The sequence below is a fragment of the Symphalangus syndactylus genome, chromosome 9 (genome assembly GCF_028878055.3).
Source record: "Symphalangus syndactylus isolate Jambi chromosome 9, NHGRI_mSymSyn1-v2.1_pri, whole genome shotgun sequence".
Taxonomy (NCBI): domain Eukaryota; kingdom Metazoa; phylum Chordata; class Mammalia; order Primates; family Hylobatidae; genus Symphalangus; species Symphalangus syndactylus.
Genome location: NC_072431.2, coordinates 73,976,357 through 73,994,228, shown reverse-complemented (window position 1 = coordinate 73,994,228; position 17,872 = coordinate 73,976,357). Strand labels below are relative to the sequence as shown.

General features: G+C 45.4%; 1 protein-coding gene and 1 pseudogene across 1 annotated transcript in view; both read left to right on the top strand.

Annotated features, from left to right (window-relative positions):
• The first annotated feature begins 1,254 nt into the window (after positions 1-1,254).
• LOC129490712 (suppressor APC domain-containing protein 2-like) lies at positions 1,255-17,053 on the top strand (annotated as a pseudogene).
• A 79-nt stretch (positions 17,054-17,132) lies between these two features.
• The window catches only part of LOC129490711 (putative zinc finger protein 735), a 36,843-nt gene continuing 36,103 nt past the window's right edge, over positions 17,133-17,872 (top strand). Inside the window, 2 exon segments of the mRNA XM_055294528.1 lie at positions 17,133-17,175; positions 17,380-17,591. Of these exon segments, the coding sequence (XP_055150503.1) occupies positions 17,133-17,175; positions 17,380-17,591 (255 nt within the window).

Here is a 17,872-nt window from a genome sequence, read left to right as displayed (position 1 = left end):
AAAATCAAACAGTTTCCTGTGGGCTTACTGATTGGGAAGCACTTCAGGGCCAGTTACCCGGTATTTTAGTCTGGGTATTAGCTCTGCATGTGTACACAGGATGCTGCCACCAGCATTGCTTTGAGGACACAGATGGCAGCACCAGTCAAATGCCTCTTGGGGGATCTTCAAGCTGATGAAGGATGATTCCAATTTAGAAATCTTGCCTAGATCTCTGGGGCACTGAGAAAATGAGGCTGGTTTTCTTCTCATAGCAGGAGCCAGCGCCATTCACCCTCCATTTCCAGGCTGAAAAAGTACAGAAGAGCCTTGCAATAGCTCTTTATGGTGTCAAGATACCCCACGCCCTGGGAGAAGGGTTAGGAGTGTGCAGCTTCCTGCTTTGGTGGCAGGCCTTTTCCTTATATGGGTGTCAGAGGAGTTGAGGCAGCAAATATGCTTGTGTCTAATACATGCCTTGATCTTTTAGTTTGGAAGGGAAAACAAAGTCCAAGATGCTTTTAAGTTGGATTGGTGCAGAAACAACTAAAATTTCATCTTATCCACCATGAAAAAGCAAAACAAAATTAAACAATGACACTAGCCATTCACCATTACAAGCATCACTATAAGACACACTATCACTGAGGAAATGACAACTATTTCCGTAGAGAGTGCTGGATGAGAGTGCAGGACACAGATGGAAGTCAGCTTCAGGTTATACTCATTTATTCACAAGGGCTGACCATAATGGCACTGCTCTGCATGAGGACTCACAGGACAGCTAGGGCACTGATGCCTGCAGGACTGCATGGCCAACAAGATGATGCACATTTAATATTCAAAATGTAAACAAAGTATCCACAAATAGTCCAAAAAAGCCTGGGGGCTGGCCCCTTTCCTGAGCAGGTCTCAGGGAAGAACCAGCCCCATCCCCATCTGACCCAGGTCTCGGCCCAGGAGCCTGCATAGGGAAGAAAGGACAGACAGGGCCTCCATGCGGCTGACACTCAGGAGGGGCTGGGGCAAGAGAGCAGAGGGAGCATAGCGCCAGGCAGGGGCTGCTCAGGATCCATGGGGGCTCAGGCTGCACAATGGGGCTGCCCCTCCTGGGCTACAGGCAGCATCCCCTATGGGACCTGAGAAAGTCTAGTCCTGAGATGGGACAGTGCTGCCCAGGGGTGTGTGGCTGGGCCCTGATAGCAGTCTCCCCAAAAGTGACCACATCACCAGGCTCAGTTCCAGGAAGGCTGAGAAGTGCCCAGTACACCGAGGATGCATCTGGAGCCCATCCTGTGTAATGGACTCTGACCATCCTGCATCCACTTGCCTCTCCTGCATATCGGCCACCACCCCTTCCCTTTTCCTCATTTCTCCATCGTGTCTGACCCAGAGGCTGTGACCCTCTCTCCAGCCACAGTGGCCCTTCTTTTACCCTTGTCCTGTCAGAGCTCCTAAGCAAGACTCCCCAGATCCATCCACATGCCTGCTTTGTCCACTTGCGCTGCTGTGCACTGCTGGGGTGGCACCAGAGGCAATGAGGTTGTCTGAGGGCCCCACAGGTGGCCAGCTTGGCCCTTTACCTCATCCCTAGCCTCAGGGGGGTTCTTAAGGCTGTCAGCCAGCAGCTCTGGATTAGGGCACCTGGCTGTCCTCCCATTGTATTTTTCTGACTCAGCCTCGCCCACCTGTCCTCTGTCCATGGTGCTGACCAAGCCAGCAGGGAACAGGTCCCCAGAGGGTGCTGCTGAGCTTTGGGGACCAACCAAGACTCCTCTGCTGAGGGCATCCCAGGTGAGTCGCTGCCCCTGGTTCTATGTCATCTGCTGTCCTCTTCAGCACCATCCCCCCCGCCCCACCCTAGGCCGGCTCCATGCAGATGCATTCCTGAGTCACCAGTCTCAGGGTCCTCTGTTGTAGGATGGAGACTACTGTACCTGCGGTACACATTCATATTTATTGTGTGAAATAAAGTATAGAATCTAAGGTAAATGAGGACTTTGATTTGCATTTTCCTGACGATTACTGATGTTGAGCACTTCTTAGACATTTTTATATCTTTTTTAAAAGATAAATGTCTATTCCAGTTCTTTGCTTGTTTTTAAATCAGGTTATTAGATTTTGGTGAGTTGTCTCTCTTTTTTTCTATTCAGTTATGTGGGTTTCTTATGTATTTTAATATTAACCCCTTATGAGATATATTGTTAGCAAATATTTTCTACGAGTTCATAAGCTGCTTTTAAATTTCATTGATTGATTTCTCCTGTGCAGAAGCTTTAGGGTTAGATGTACTCCTACTTGTATTTTTGGTTTTTGTTGATTGTGCTTTTAATGTTGTATTTAATAAATTATTATCTGAACCAATGTCAAGGAGTTTTGCCCTATGTATTCTTCTAGGAAATTTCAGTTTCTGGTTAAATAACAATGGGATATCACCTCCCATCTGTTAGGATGGCTGTTATAAAAAGGACAAGAGATAACAAGTGTTGGTGATGGTGTGGAGAGAAGGGAAACTTTGTACACTGCTGGTTGAAATGTAAGTTAGTATAGCCTTATGGAAAACAGTATGAAGGTTCCTGAAAATCTAAAAGTAGAATTACCATATGGCTCAGCAATCCCTCTTATAAATTATATATCAACAGGAAATGAAATCAGCATCTTGTAGAGATGTCTGCACTCCCCTCTTCTCCATGCCCCACTGCAGCATCGTTCCCAACAGCCAAGACATGGGATCAAGTTACTGTGCATTGATGGACAAGTGGAGAAAAAAAATGTGGGGGAGGTGTTTGTGTGTGTGTGTATAATACATTATATAATATAAATTTTTCAGCTTTTAAAAAGGAGAAAAAGGAGAAGATACTGCCATTTGTGATAACATAAATGAACCTGGAGGATATTAAGCTAAGTGAAATAGCTTAGGGAGAGAGAAAAATACTGCATAATTTCTGTTATATATGAAATCTTTAAAAAGATTAAATACATAGTTACAGGATGGAATGATAACTAGGGGGAGAAAAAACACAAGTCAACGTTTCAGTTTATAAAATAAATGAATCTGGAGGACTAAAGTACAGTTAAAAGTTATAGTTACTATTTTTATATGATATACTGGTAATTTTTGAACAGGGTAAACTTTAGGTGCTTTGACACCAAAAGGAAACTACATGAGTTCATGCATATGTTAAATTGTTTTACTGTAATCATCACTGATATGCATATATATATATAATTATGGGCTCATTAAATTGAAATATTATAAATAGGTAACAAATAATAAAATTAATTAGAAAACTGGGTCATTAAACTTGATTTTGCCTAAATGAGAAACTGAAACTACCTCCTAAATATTACTATTTGTACATCATATAAACTTCATATATTGGAAATATGTTTGAAGGAAAGGAATTATAAATTTTAATAAACAAAAAATGACACAGTAAATGCAAAACAGTAAAAAGAGATGAAAATTGGATTAATCAGAGAGATTAATGCTTAGATATAATTAATGATGTGTTAGGTGCAATTTCAAGCCATTTACACGTAGATTTAATACCAAAGAGTTTAATGTATACACAGAGATTAATTAAATGAAAAATTGATACATTTACAATGACATTAATTGATATTAAAATGATCATGGAAATCAACTGTCTGGTATAGAAAAAATAGAGTGTTAGCTGGGCGCGGTGGCTCAAGCCTGTAATCCTAGCACTTTGGGAGGCTGAGGTGGGCGGATCACGAGGTCAGGAGTTCGAGACCATCCTGGCCAACATAGTGAAACCCTGTCTCTACTAAAAATACAAAAAAATTAGCAGGGCATGGTGGCGGGCGCCTGTAGTCCCAGCTACTCAGGAGGCTGAGACAGGAGAATGGCGTGAACCTGGGAGGCAGAGCTTGCAGTGAGCCGAGATCGTGCCACTGCACTCCAGCCTGGGGGACAGAGCCAGACTCTGACTCAAAAAAAAAAAAAAAAAAAAGAAAAAAAAGAAAAAATAAAGAGTGTTAAGTATTAGAAAGTTTGAAACTTTATTAGAAAGTTAATTAAGTGGAAAAGGGATCAGCATTTTTGAGCACTAAAAAGAGGGTGGACATAATTTTCCGATACCAAGAAAATCATTTAATGTTGCAAGGTTTTAAACCTAAATTAGTGTCTTTAACTTCACAAAGTCACAAATCCTATAAGCAGTATTTCTTGAACACTGTAAAATGACAGTAAAAATTAAAGTGTAACCAACAAGTAATGTGTAGCCACATGCATATTTCCTTTCAGATTGTTTTATTATTTTTTAATTGTTATTATTATTTTTTTGAGATGAAGTCTTACTCTGTCACCCAGGCTGGAGTGCAGTGGCATGATCTCGGCTCACTGCAAGCTCTGCTTCCCGGGTTCACACCATTCTCCTGCCTCAGCCTCTAGAGTAGCTGGGACTACAGACGCCCACCACCACACCCGGAGAATTTTTTGTGTTTTTAGTGGAGACAGGGTTTCACCGTGTTAGCCAGATGGTCTCGATCTCCTGACCTCGTGATCCACCTGCCTAGGCCTCCCAAAGTGCTGGGATTATAGGCGCGAGCCACCACGCCCATCCCCTATTTTTTAATTTTATGTGAATTTTTTATTTCAATAGGTTTTTGGGGAAGAGGTTGTGTTTGGTTACAGGGATAAGTTTTTTCGTGGTGATTTCTGAGATTTTGTGCACCCATCACCTGAGCAGTATACACTGTGCTCAATGGGTAGTCTTTTATCCCTAAAATTGTTTTAAATGACATCTAGGTTAAATGGAAAATTCAAACTGAGATTACTTTTACAGGACCAGAGAAATGCTAAGGAGGAAGCTTTGTAACTGAAACCAAAAGACCCGAATTTATATATTTAACTCTACTAATTAAGATTCTTAATTTTATAGAAAAACAGCAATCCTGCCCACATGCAGGAGTTATGCATTAAAGTGGAGCATGATCACTTCAGATATTTGTCCAAAACATAAACATTTTTCCAAGTATTAAGAAAATATTTATACTTCACAGATAATGTTAGTGTATAATACATGGGCATTGAGATGTTTTAAATGAGAAAAATTGCAATTTCTCACTGTTCTACACAAAATATTTATTTAACATTTTTTACTCATATATGCATGTGAACATTTGCTGTTTTAGTACAGAATAACATATTTTCAACGGTCATTTAATGTAGTAAGTTAAAAATATTTAAAGTTTATAAGAATTCTAAAACTGCCCAGCAGAGCTGGTAGAAAAATATGGGAACTTCCCAGGACCAGAAGTGAATCAAGAGGCAAATTCATAGGAGTCACGATAGTGAGAAGTTAGAGCTGCCTTCAGGTACAGCTCTGATTGCAGGGCTGATTACACAGACCTCAAGCCTGTGAAAATCGTCCACTCTGCCCCTTGGAATAAACAGAGAAAATTACTAAACGGGGCCATCCCAAATGTGAGATCTCTATAATTGTAAGTAATGAAGCACACAAAATAAGCTACCCAAAAAAGGGAAAGAAGAAATTATACATCACATAAACTTCACAGATTGGAAACATATTTAAAATAATTCAGTAACACAAATGGGGAAAGAGAATATCAAAATAATTTGGAAAACACATGAAGTTTTAAAGTGGGCATTAGGGGCGGTGGCTCATGCCTGTACTCCCAGCACTTTGCGGGGGCCAAGGCAGGAGGATCACTTGAGGCCGGGAGTTTGAGACCAGCCTGGGCAACAAAGCAAAAGCTGTCTCTACAATAAATAGATATGAAAAAATAATCCAGGCACAGTGGCATGTGCTTGTAGTGTCAGCTACTGGGGAGGTGGAGGTGAGAGGGTCTCTTGAGACCAGGAATTTGAGGTTACAGTGAGCTATGACCACCACTAAACTCAAGCCTGGGTGACAGATTCTTCTCAAATACACACACACACACACACACACACACACACACACACACACACACACACACACTAAGCAGGCATGTTTTACAAAGACTCAAATAGAAATTGAACAACTGAAACTTAAATAAACAATATGCAATGTATGGTTTAATTATTAAATTAGACCAAGTTAATAACAACAGGATTAATGAACTAGAATACTGAAATGAAGAAATAAAAGAACTACAGAAAAACAAAATGATCACAATACAAATATGATTATACATGTACAAAGAATAAAATGAGATGAAATCAAACACATTGGTTTCACTAGCTTACATGCAAGTAACAAATCATACTAATAACAAATATTTATAAATTTCTGAAACTGAATATCAGGAACTCTTGAATGCAGAAGTGTATTGTGATTAAAAGTGACCACCAACAAAAAAATACTCAACAGAAATAATAGTCAAACTGCATAACACCAAAACAAAAAAGAAAAAAATCTTTAAAGCCATGAGAGAGAAAAGAAGAGAGAACCAATGAAAGTGAGAGCAAAGTCTCCACAGCCTGTGTTCAGCCAGAAAACAGAGAAATAAGTAAGAGTGCTGAGAGAAGTTACTGTTCAACCAATAATTAGATACTTCACTAACATATTTTGAATAAGTAAGGATGCACTAAATGATTTCCAAAAGCAAAAAAAAGAGAAACCTTATTACCAATATGAGGTTATTAAGAATATACTTCAAAAAGAAAAAAATTAAAATGAAGTTCAAGAAATCAAAATGAAATGCAAGAAACTGCAAACATATTGCGCTACGAAATCATGGTGGACAATGAACTAAAGGATCCATCAAGTCTTTGGCAGCATCAGCTTCCAAATGATTTACATAAAATAACAGTGTTTGCAATGAAATAAAATATCAAATCCTCTGATACTTGAATAATTTAACTGATATTAGAATCTCCATTTCAGATAATTATTTTCATAGAAAAAATATACAATACTTATGTCTCATCATTTGCAGAATATCAATTATCTTTTTTTCAGACCTTATTAGCACCAAAGGGCTCACAGTGGCATAGACACTGGTCACACACCTCCGGACACTCAGGACGATTGGGTCATATGTTGGTATCAGGGTCGAGTAGGATGAGAGACTCAAATCCATCTGGTACATGACCACAAAGAAACTCACCAACAGCAAGATAGTCTCTGTGGCCTTTTTCTGGAGAAACTCTTGGGGAGAGTCTGGTGCTGTGAAGGTGCTGGGATCACCACTGATGCCTGCACAAGAGAGTCACCATGTATGCACTTGAGAGCAGCATAATTCCCACAGAGGACACATCTCTGGATAACGAGAGAGTAAGAAAAATAAGGTGGCTGATGATGGACTTCCTTGGGGAAATGAGGCAGTATTTATTGAGTGTCAGAAAACTGGTGTGAGTCGTATTGGAAGAAACCACAGTGGAGAAGATTATGTAACTACTGCAGGACAAACTGAAGGACCATAAGAAGACGAGCACATGTGAAATGTGATTTGTGAATTTATGTTTAAACCTCACCAACCAGGAAGTTCTGGGGCTGATGGTGATGGCCTGGAGCGTGCTCAGGAGGCAGGTGATGCAGATGGAGAGGTCCCTCATCACCCTGCTCAGCTACAAAAGCATCTTACACTTGAAGTCATCTTGAAAATGAAGGGACTCAAAAAGGTCTCAAGACACCAAGAACACAATGGTGAGCAGCATCATGATGTGGACGAGGGCCAAGTGACTGGTGGTCAGGTCAGTGAGCTCAGGATCCAGAAGGAGCGTCATGATACAAGAGAAAAAGAGGAGGACGTTGGTGGAGACTCCAACACCAGCTTGGGCAAAGAAGGCACTCTTGAATGATAACGTAAGAGGAAACTGTTCATTTTAATGGAAAATAGGAAATATTTTATGTACCTGAAAAAAACAACCAATAGAACTTCCATCATCAATGTTACTTCAAATTCAAAATTATCACCGTCATTATGATTTTAAATCCATCCATTCATTTTGATTAGTGTTGATCATCACATATAAATTCTTTTTTTATTATTATTATACTTTAAGTTTTAGGGTACATGTGCATAATGTGCAGGTTTGTTACAGATGTATACATGTGCCATATTGGTGTGCTGCACTCATTAACTCGTCATTTAGCATTAGGTATATCTCCTAATGCTATCCCTCCCCCCTCCCCCCATCCCACAACAGTCCCCAGAGTGTGATGTTCCCCTTCCTGTGTCCATGTGTTCTCATTGTTCAATTCCCACCTATGAGTGAGAAGATGCGGTGTTTGGTTTTTTGTGCTTGCAATAGTTTGCTGAGAATGATGGTTTCCAGTTTCATCCATGTCCCTACAAAGGACATGAACTCATCATTTTTTATGGCTGCATAGTATTCCATGGAGTATATATGCCACATTTTCTTAATCCAGTCTATCGTTTTTGGACATTTGGGTTGGTTCCAAGTCTTTGCTATTGTGAATAGTGCCACAATAAACATACGTGTGCATGTGTCTTTATAGCAGCATGATTTATAATCCTTTGGGTATATACCCAGTAATGGGATGGCTGGGTCAAATGGTATTTCTAGTTCTAGATCCCTGAGGAATCGCCACACTGACTTCCACAATGGTTGAACTAGTTTACAGTCCCACCAACAGTGTAAAAGTGTTCCTATTTCTCCACATCCTCTCCAGCACCTGTTGTTTCCTGACTTTTTAATGATGGCCATTCTAACTGGTGTGAGATGGTATCTCATTGTGGTTTTGATTTGCATTTCTCTGATGGCCAGTGATGATGAGCATTTTTTCATGTGTTTTTTGGCTGCATAACTGTCTTCTTTTGAAGTGTCTGTTCATATCCTTTGCCCACTTGTTGATGGGGTTGTTTGTTTTTTTCTTGTAAATTTGTTTGAGTTCATTGTAGATTCTGGATATTAGCCCTTTGTCAGATGAGCAGGTTGAAAAATTTTCTCCCATTTTGTAGGTTGCCTGTTCACTCTGATGGTAGTTTTCTTTGCTGTGCAGAATCTCTTTAGTTTAATTAGATCCCATCTGTCAATTTTGGCTTTTGTTGCCATTGCTTTTGGTTTTTTAGACATGAAGTCCTTGCCCATGCCTATGTCCCGAATGGTATTGCCTAGGTTTTCTTCTAGGGTTTTTATGGTTTTAGGTCTAACATGTAAGTCTTTAGTCCATCTTGAATTAATTTTTGTATAAGGTGTAAGGAAGGGATCCAGTTTCAGCTTTCTACATATGGCTAGCCAGTTTTCCCAGCACCATTTATTAAATAGGGAATCCTTTCCCCATTGCTTGTTTTTGTCAGGTTTGTCAAAGATCAGATGGTTGTAGATATGCGGCATTATTTCTGAGAGCTCTGCTCTGTTCCATTGATCTATATCTCTGTTCTGGTACCAGTATCATGCTGTTTTGGTTACGGTAGCCTTGTAGTATAGTTTGAAGTCAGGTAGCGTGATGCCTCCGGCTTTGTTCTTTTCGCTTAGGATTGACTTGGCGATGTGGGCTCTTTTTTGGTTCCATATGAACTTTAAAGTAGTTTTTTCTAATTCTGTGAAGAAAGTCATTGGTAGCTTGATGGGGATGGCATTGAATCTATAAATTACCTTGGGCTGTATGGCCATTTTCATGATATTGATTCTTCCTACCCATGAGCATGGAATGTTCTTCCATTTGTTTGTATCCTCTTTTATTTCGTTGAGCAGTGGTTTGTAGTTCTCCTTGAAGAGGTCCTTCACATCCCTTGTAAGTTGGATTCCTAGGTATTTCATTCTCTTTGAAGCAATTGTGAATGGGAGTTGACTCACGATTTGGCTCTCTGTTTGTCTGTTATTGGTGTATAAGAATGCTTCTGATTTTTGTACATTGATTTTGTATCCTGAGACTTTGCTGAAGTTGCTTATCAGCTTAAGGAGGTTTTGGGCTGAGACAATGGGGTTTTCTGGATGTACAATCATGTCATCTGCAAACAGGGACAATTTGACTTCCTCTTTTCCTAATCGAATACCCTTTATTTCCTTCTCCTGCCTAATTGCCCTGGCCAGAACTTCCAACACTATGTTGAATAGGAGTGGTGAGAGAGGGCATCTCTGTCTTGTGCCAGTTTTCAAAGGGAATGCTTCCAGTTTTTGCCCATTCAGTATGATATTGGCTGTGGGTTTGTCATAGATAGCGCTTATTATTTTGAGATACATCCCATCAATACCTAATTTGTTGAGAGTTTTTAGCATGAAGGGTTGTTGAATTTTGTCAAAGGCCTTTTCTGCATCTATTGAGACAATCATGTGGTTTTTGTCTTTGGTTCTGTTTATATGCTGGATTACATTTATTGATTTGCGTATGTTGAACCAGCCTTGCATCCCAGGGATGAAGCCCACTTGATCATGGTGGATAAGCTTTTTGATGTGCTGCTGGATTCGGTTTGCCAGTATTTTATTGAGGATTTTTGCATCAATGTTCATCAAGGATATTGGTCTAAAATTCTCTTTTTTGGTTGTGTCTCTGCCAGGCTTTGGTATCAGGATGATGCTGGCCTCATAAAATGAGTTAGGGAGGATTCCCTCTTTTTCTATTGATTGGAATAGTTTCAGAAGGAATGGTACCAGCTCCTCCTTGCACCTCTGGTAGAATTCGGCTGTGACTCCATCTAGTCCTGGACTTCTTTTGGTTGGTAAGCTATTGATTATTGCCACAATTTCAGAACCTGTTATTGGTCTATTCAGAGATTCAACTTCTTCCTGGTTTAGTCTTGGGAGGGTGTATGTGTTGAGGAATTTATCCATTTCTTCTAGATTTTCTAGTTTATTTGCGTAGAGGTGTTTGTAGTATTCTCTGATGGCAGTTTGTATTCCTGTGGTGATATCCCCTTTATCATTTTTTATTGATCATTTTTTATTTATCACCACTGTATTCAGTGGTGATATCCCCTTTATCATTTTTTATTGCGTCTATTTCATTCTTCTCTCTTTTCTTCTTTATTAGTCTTGCTATGGTCTATCAATTTTGTTGATCTTTTCAAAACACCAGCTCCTGGATTCATTAATTTTTTGATGGGTTTTTTGTGTCTCTATCTCCTTCAGTTCTACTCTGATCTTCGTTATTTCTTGCCTTCTGCTAGCTTTGGAATGTGTTTGCTCTTGCTTTTCTAGTTATTTTAATTGTGATGTTAGGGTGTCAATTTTGGATCTTTCCTGCTTTCTCTTGTGGGCATTTAGTGCTATAAATTTCCCTCTACACACTGCTTTGAATGTGTCCCAGAGATTCTGGTATGTTGTGTCTTTGTTCTGGTTGTTTTCAAAGAACATCTTTATTTCTGCCTTCATTTCGTTATGTACCCAGTAGTCATTCAGGAGAAGGTTGTTCAGTTTCCATGTAGTTGAATGGTTTTGAGTGAGTTTCTTAATCCTGAGTTCTAGTTTGATTGCACTGTTGTCTGAGAGACAGTTTGTTATAATTCCTGTTCTTTTACATTTGCCAACGAGAGCTTTACTTCCAACTATGTGGTCAATTTTGGAATAGGTGTGGTGTGGTGCTGAAAAAAATGTGTATTCTGTTGATTTGGGGTGGAGAGTTCTGTAGATGTCTTTTAGGTCTGCTTGCTGCAGAGCTGAGTTCAATTCCTGGGTATCCTTGTTAACTTTCTGTCTCATTGATCTGTCTAATCTTGACCGTGGGGTGTTAAAGTCTCCCATTATTATTGTGTGGGAGTCTAAGTCTCTTTGTAGGTCACTAAGTACTTGCTTTATGAATCTGGGTGCTCCTGTATTGGGTGCATATATATTTAGGATAGTTAGCTCTTCTTGTTGAATTGATCCTTTTACCATTATGTAATGGCCTTCTTTGTCTCTTTTGATCTTTGTTGGCTTAAAGTCTGTTTTATCAGAGACTAGGATTGCAACCCCTGCCTTTTTTTGTTTTCCATTTACTTGGTAGATTTTCCTCCATCCCTTTATTTTGAGCCTATGTGTGTCTCTGCACGTGAGATGGTTTCCTGAATACAGCACACTGATGGGTCTTGACTCTTTATCCAATTTGCCACTCTGTGTCTTTTAATTGGAGCATTTAGCCCATTTACATTTAAAGTTAATATTGTTATGTGTGAATTTGATCCTGTCATTATGATGTTAGATGGTTATTTTGCTCGTTAGTTGATGCAGTTTCTTCCTTGCCTTGATGGTCTTTACATTTTGGCATGTTTTTGCAGTGGCTGGTACCAGTTGTTCCTTTCCATATTTAGTGCTTCTTTCAGCAGCTCTTTCAGGGCAGGCCTGGTGGTGACAAAATCTCTCAGCGTTTGCTTTTCTGTAAAGGATTTTATTTCTCCTCCACTTATGAAGCTTAGTTTGGCTGGATATGTAATTCTGGGTTGAAAATTCTTTTCTTTAAGAATGTTGAATATTGGCCCCCACTCTTCTGGCTTGTAGAGTTTCTGCCGAGAGATCAGCTGTTAGTCTGATGGGTTTCCCTTTGTGGGTAACCCGACCTTTCTCTCTGGCTGCCCTTAACATATTTTCCTTCATTTCAACTTTGGTGAATCTGACAATTATGTGTCTTGGAGTTGCTCTTCTTGAGGAGTATCTTCGTGGTGTTCTCTGTATTTCCTGAATTTGAATGTTGGCCTGCCTTACTAGGTTGTGGAAGTTCTCCTGGATAATATCCTGCAGAGTGTTTTCCAACTTGGTTCCATTCTCCCCATCACTTTCAGGTATACCAATCAGATGTAGATTTGGTCTTATCCCATAGTCCCATATTTCTTGGAGGCTTTGTTCATTTATTTTTATTGTTTTTTGCCTAAACTTCCCTTCTCGCCTCATTGCATTCATTTCGTTTTCCATCACTGATACCCTTTCTTCCAGTTGATTGCATCGGCTCCTGAGGCTTCTGCATTCTTCACGTAGTTCTCGAGCCTTGGCTTTCAGCTCCATCAGCTCCTTTATGGACTTCTCTGCGTTGGTTATTCTAGTTATCCATTCATCTAATTTTTTTTCACAGTTTTTAACTTCTTTGCCATTGGTTTGAATTTCCTCCTGTAGCTCGGAGTAGTTTGATCCTCTGAAGCCTTCTTCTCTCAACTTGTCAGTCATTCTCCATTCAGCTTTGTTCTGTTGCTGGTGAGGAGCTGCATTCCTTTGGAGGAGGAGAGGCCCTCTGCTTTTTAGAGTTTCCAGTTTTTCTGCTCTGTTTTTTCCCCATCTTTGTGGTTTTATCTACTTTTGGTCTTTGATGATGGTGTCGTACAGAAGGGTTTTTGGTGTGGATGTCCTTCCTGTTTGTTAGTTTTCCTTCTAACAGACAGGACCCTCAGCAGCAGGTCTGTTGGAGTTTGCTAGAGGTCCACTCCAGACCTTGTTTGCCTGGGTATCTGCAGCGGTGGCTGCAGAACAGCGGTAGCTGTAGAACAGTGGATCTTGGTGAACCACAAATGCTGCTGTCTGATCATTCCTCTAGAAGTTTTTTCTCAGAGGAGTACCCGGCCGTGTGAGGTGTCAGTCTGCCCCTACTGGGGGGTGCCTCCCAGTTAGGCTGCTTGGGGGTCAGGGACCCACTTGAGGAGGCAATCTGCCTGTTCTCAGATCTCCAGCTGCATGCTGGGAGAACCACTACTCTCTTCAAAGCTGTCAGAGAGGAACATTTAAGTCTGCGGAGGTTCCTGCTGTCTTTTGGTTTGTCTGTGCCCTGCCCCCAGAGGTGGAGCCTACAGCGGCAGGCAGGCCTCCTTGAGCTGTGGTGGGCTCCACCCAGTTCGTGCTTCCTTGCTGCTTTGTTTACCTAATCAAGCCTGGGCAATGGCAGGCGCCCCTCCCCCAGCCTCACTGCTGCCTTGCAGTGTGATCTCAGACTGCTGTGCTAGCAATCAGCGAGACTCCGTGGGCATACGACCCTCCGAGCCAGGTGCGGGATATAATCTCCTGGTGTGCTGTTTTTTAAGCCCATTGGAAAAGCGCAGTATTAGGGTGGGAGTGACCTGATTTTCCAGGTGCCGTCTGTCACCCCTTTCTTTGACTAGGAAAGGGAACTCCCTGACCCCTTGCACTTCCCGAGTGAGGCAATGCCTCGCCCTGCTTTGGCTCGCGCATGGTGCGCTGCACCCACTGTCCTGCACCCACTGTCTGGCACTCCCTAGTGAGATGAACCCAGTACCTCAGATGGAAACGCAGAAATCACCCGTCTTCTGTGTTGCTCGCGCTGGGAGCTGTAGACCGGAGCTGTTCCTAATCGGCCATCTTGGCTCCACCCCCACACATATAAATTCTTGAACATACAGCCTGATTGTTATATGATCAACCAAATTATGAACACAGTTGAGCGAACATGCACACGTGCACAGTCACACCTGTAGAGGGCGCACATTATCTGTACTCCTATAGTACCAAGGACACACTTTTTTAGTAAGCATTTGGTTTCCACTTTTTGCATTCCTTCATTTAGTTTTCACCACTCAGAACTGTGACATGGTGAATCATGGGTGACATGGGTATGAATCATGGGTGTTTGTAGAACTGAACTAAAGTATATTTTGTGCTAATGGAAAAAGCAATCACCAGAAGTATTTTGGAAAAAAATAATAATGCACTGAGTGGCTGTCATATCACATCACTCTGACATGCTGAATATCACATTCATGCATGCAACGTTTCATGCATCCTATAAAAATTATATAACAGACACATAGCAGAAGGTGTTTTTTTCAGATAGTTTCGTGATCGCAAAAAACAAAAAAAATCTCCCTATTAGCAATTAGTATAATAGGATTAAACATAATTTTATTATGGGCATCTACTAAAATCTTCTTAATGTGAAGTATATTGAAAGTCTTGGGAGCGCGCCGGGCTGGCCCCGCGGTGGGGTCGCTCGGGGACGTACGCGGGTGGACTAGAAGACCGAGCCCGGGCGCCCAAGGCCCGGGCCGCGACAGCCGAGCCGGGCCGCGTGTCTCCCGCCTCGCCCGCACGCAGCAGGGGGGCCTGCCGCACGCCTTCCTGCAGAGCCTGCGCACCCTGTTAGACATCCCGGACGACCGGCAGCGCGGCTGCGTGCACCTGCGAGAGATCTAATCCCGCTGGGTCGTAGCGCGGGAGCTGCCAAGCGAGGTGCTGGAGGGCCTGAGCCAGGTGGCCCCAGCCAGCGGCTACCTGACCTTCCAGCGCTTCGTGGCCGGCCTGCGCACCTCGCTGCTGAGAGCCGAGGGCGGCACCTCGGACAAGCCGCCGCCGCCGCCGCCGCGCCTGGTGTTTGCACCGGCCGACGATCCGCTGACGGTCCTGGAGAGGAAGCCCCTGGCCCTGGGCGTTCGCGGCCCGCAGCCGGTAGCAGCTGTACCCTTCCGCCGAGGTGGCGCAGTGCCCCGCGGAGCCCGAGCGGTTCCAGAGCGCTGCGCTGGAACGGATCCCGGGCGCGGACGCAGGTGCAGCGGCCTGCAGCGCCTTGGAGGCGGATTCAGGGGATTCCCGGCGGCCCCCGTGCCCGAGGGGAACACCGGAGGCACACCATCACCAGCGGCGTGGACTGCGGCCTGCCGAAGCAGATGAAGGAGCTGGATGGAGCAGGAGAAGGAGGTGCTGCTACAGGGTTTGGAGATTATGGCGCGGGGCTGCGATTGGTAGCAGCAGCTGCAACGAGTGCAGGAGCGCCAGTGCCGCCTGGGCCAGAGCAGAGCCAGCGCCGACTTTGGGGACGTGGGGAGCCCTCGCCTACTGGGACGGCTACTGCCCAAGGTACGGGAGGTGGCCCGGTGGCTGGGGGAGCTGCTGGCTGAGGCCTGTGCCAGCCGGGCCCTGCCCACATCCTCCTCCGGGCCCCCCTGCCCTGCCCTGACGTCCACCTCGTCCCCGGGCTGGCAGCAGCAGATCATCCTCATGCTGAAGGAGCAGAACCGACTCCTCACCCAGGAGATGACCGAGAAGAGTGAGCGCATCACGCAGCTGGAGCAGGAGAAGTCGGTGCTCGTTAAGCAGCTGTTTGAGGCCCGCGCCCTGAGCCAGCAGGATGGGGGGGCCTCTGGACTCCACCTTCATCTTTCCCGTGTGGGCTGAGCCGGCCCCCAGGGCCCGCCTGGCACTCAGCCCTTCGAGGGCGGGCGCCTCGTCGCACCCAACCTCTCTGGCTGGAGACCCCCGGCAGGCCCAGGCAGTTCAGGAGTGGGCGCCTTCCTGCCCGCCTTGCCATCCGGGCTCCCTCGGCCTGTCCCCGGCTGTCCCCACATCGAGCCCTTGACTCGGTTTTGGCTTCCGGTGCTGACACAGGCTGGGGCTCTCTTGAGTCCGCATAGTCCGCAGCTACTACTGCCGCTGTCAGCGGACAGTGGGGGACCCCTCCACGAGTTACCAGATACCTGGTTTCCAGCGGTGCTGCCCTGGGTCCCATCTCCAGGGAAAAGAACTGCTCACGCCAGGCTGCACTTCCAACAAAGGCCAGCAGAGGGCGCATGGAGGCTCGGATGCGGCGCTGAGGCTGCGCCCGAGACCTGCGGGTCGAAGGGCAGCTTCCCAGCCCCCCGCCTCAACCAGGGCACCAGGACAAAGTGGCTGTCGCTCAGACGGGAGCAGATGGAGGGGGTGGGGATGGCATCTAAGCGGGGGATGCCCGCCTGGCAAGGGAGCCCCAGGGATGGCGGTCGGGTTTCAGGTCCCGGCCAAGCCTGAGGGCCTCTGACTGCAGCAGATCAGGGAGCCGGGTGGGCGAGAGCTGGGCCTGCGTGTGCCTCCCGCAGACCGCGAGGTGATGGCCTTCCTCATCCTGGCCAGGACGCTGCCCCACGTTGAGTCCCACAAAACAACCTGTGAGCCTGACTCCCTAGGAGGGCCCTGTCCCCAGGAGGGGGGTCAGCCTGGGCCTCCAGACAGTTCCCTGGCACGTCATAAGGAGAGTCTGTCACCCCCCACTCAGGATTCCCAAGGTCTGGGGTCCTGCTCACCCTCCTTTCCTCCCACGCCCAGCCTGACCCCAGGTTTCTATGGGGAGAGGCCACTTCCCTCAGCCAAGGAAAAGGAGAACCCCCCAGGGTACAGAAGGAGGCTGGGGCAGTTCCCCTTTGGTGTCACTCCCTGCCCCCCTGCCCAGGCCCACTCCCGCTGGTGCTGGGATACGCACTGGTGGGGACCCCCTACTCAGCCCAGCCTGGAGGGCCCCAGTGCCACCAGAGCTAGGGGCACGGCAACATCATGGGTGGGTTCTGCAGCCCAGGGCCCCCGATGCACGGTCAGTGTGTGGGGCACAGAGCCCCCGATGCGGGGTCAGTATGTGTGGGGCACAGGGCCCCCGATGCAGGGTCAGTGTGTGGGGGAAGCAGGGACCCCTCATGGCTAGGGCACTTTGGTACACTGTCCCACAAGGCACCCTGTCTCAGAGGAGGGGTCCTGGCAGGCAGCGCAGCAACTCCTTCTGGAACCCAGCTCCAAGCTAACCTTCCCACAGCAACCCCACAGAGCCACATCCCCTGCTGCACCCGGGCTGCAGGGGTGTTCCAGGACAGGCCCAAGAGAGCCCAGAGTGCAGCTGCCCTCCTACCCTGAGGATGGGAGTGGGCTTTCCAGGGGACATAAAGACGCCAGGCCTGGACCTCCTGGGCGGGAAAAGGAGCGGGTCCTGAAGGCCTGTGCCCCACAGCCCCAGCACCAGGTGGACTGCAGAGCAGTGGGTGGGCCGGTGGCAGCCGGGGAGAAGCCCCCCCATCAGCAGGCTGGGGTCTGCCCGCCAGGGTCTCCCCACGTCTGCCTTTGAGGGTGCCTGCCATGTGCTGGGGGATCCTGGCATCTTTACAGGACTGGAAGCAGGAGACAGAACAGTGTCTGTCCCGGGGTGATTTCATCAGAAGACCGCCCACGTAAAGCTGGACCCCGCAGCTAAAGCGGAAATGTGAGACAGGCTGGCACCTCCGGAAAAACTGCCTCTCAGCCTTGGTGTTCCATGCAAGGTGAAAAAAAAAATAAGTCCTCCAAGTTTACAGCTTGCATCAGGCTAGTGTG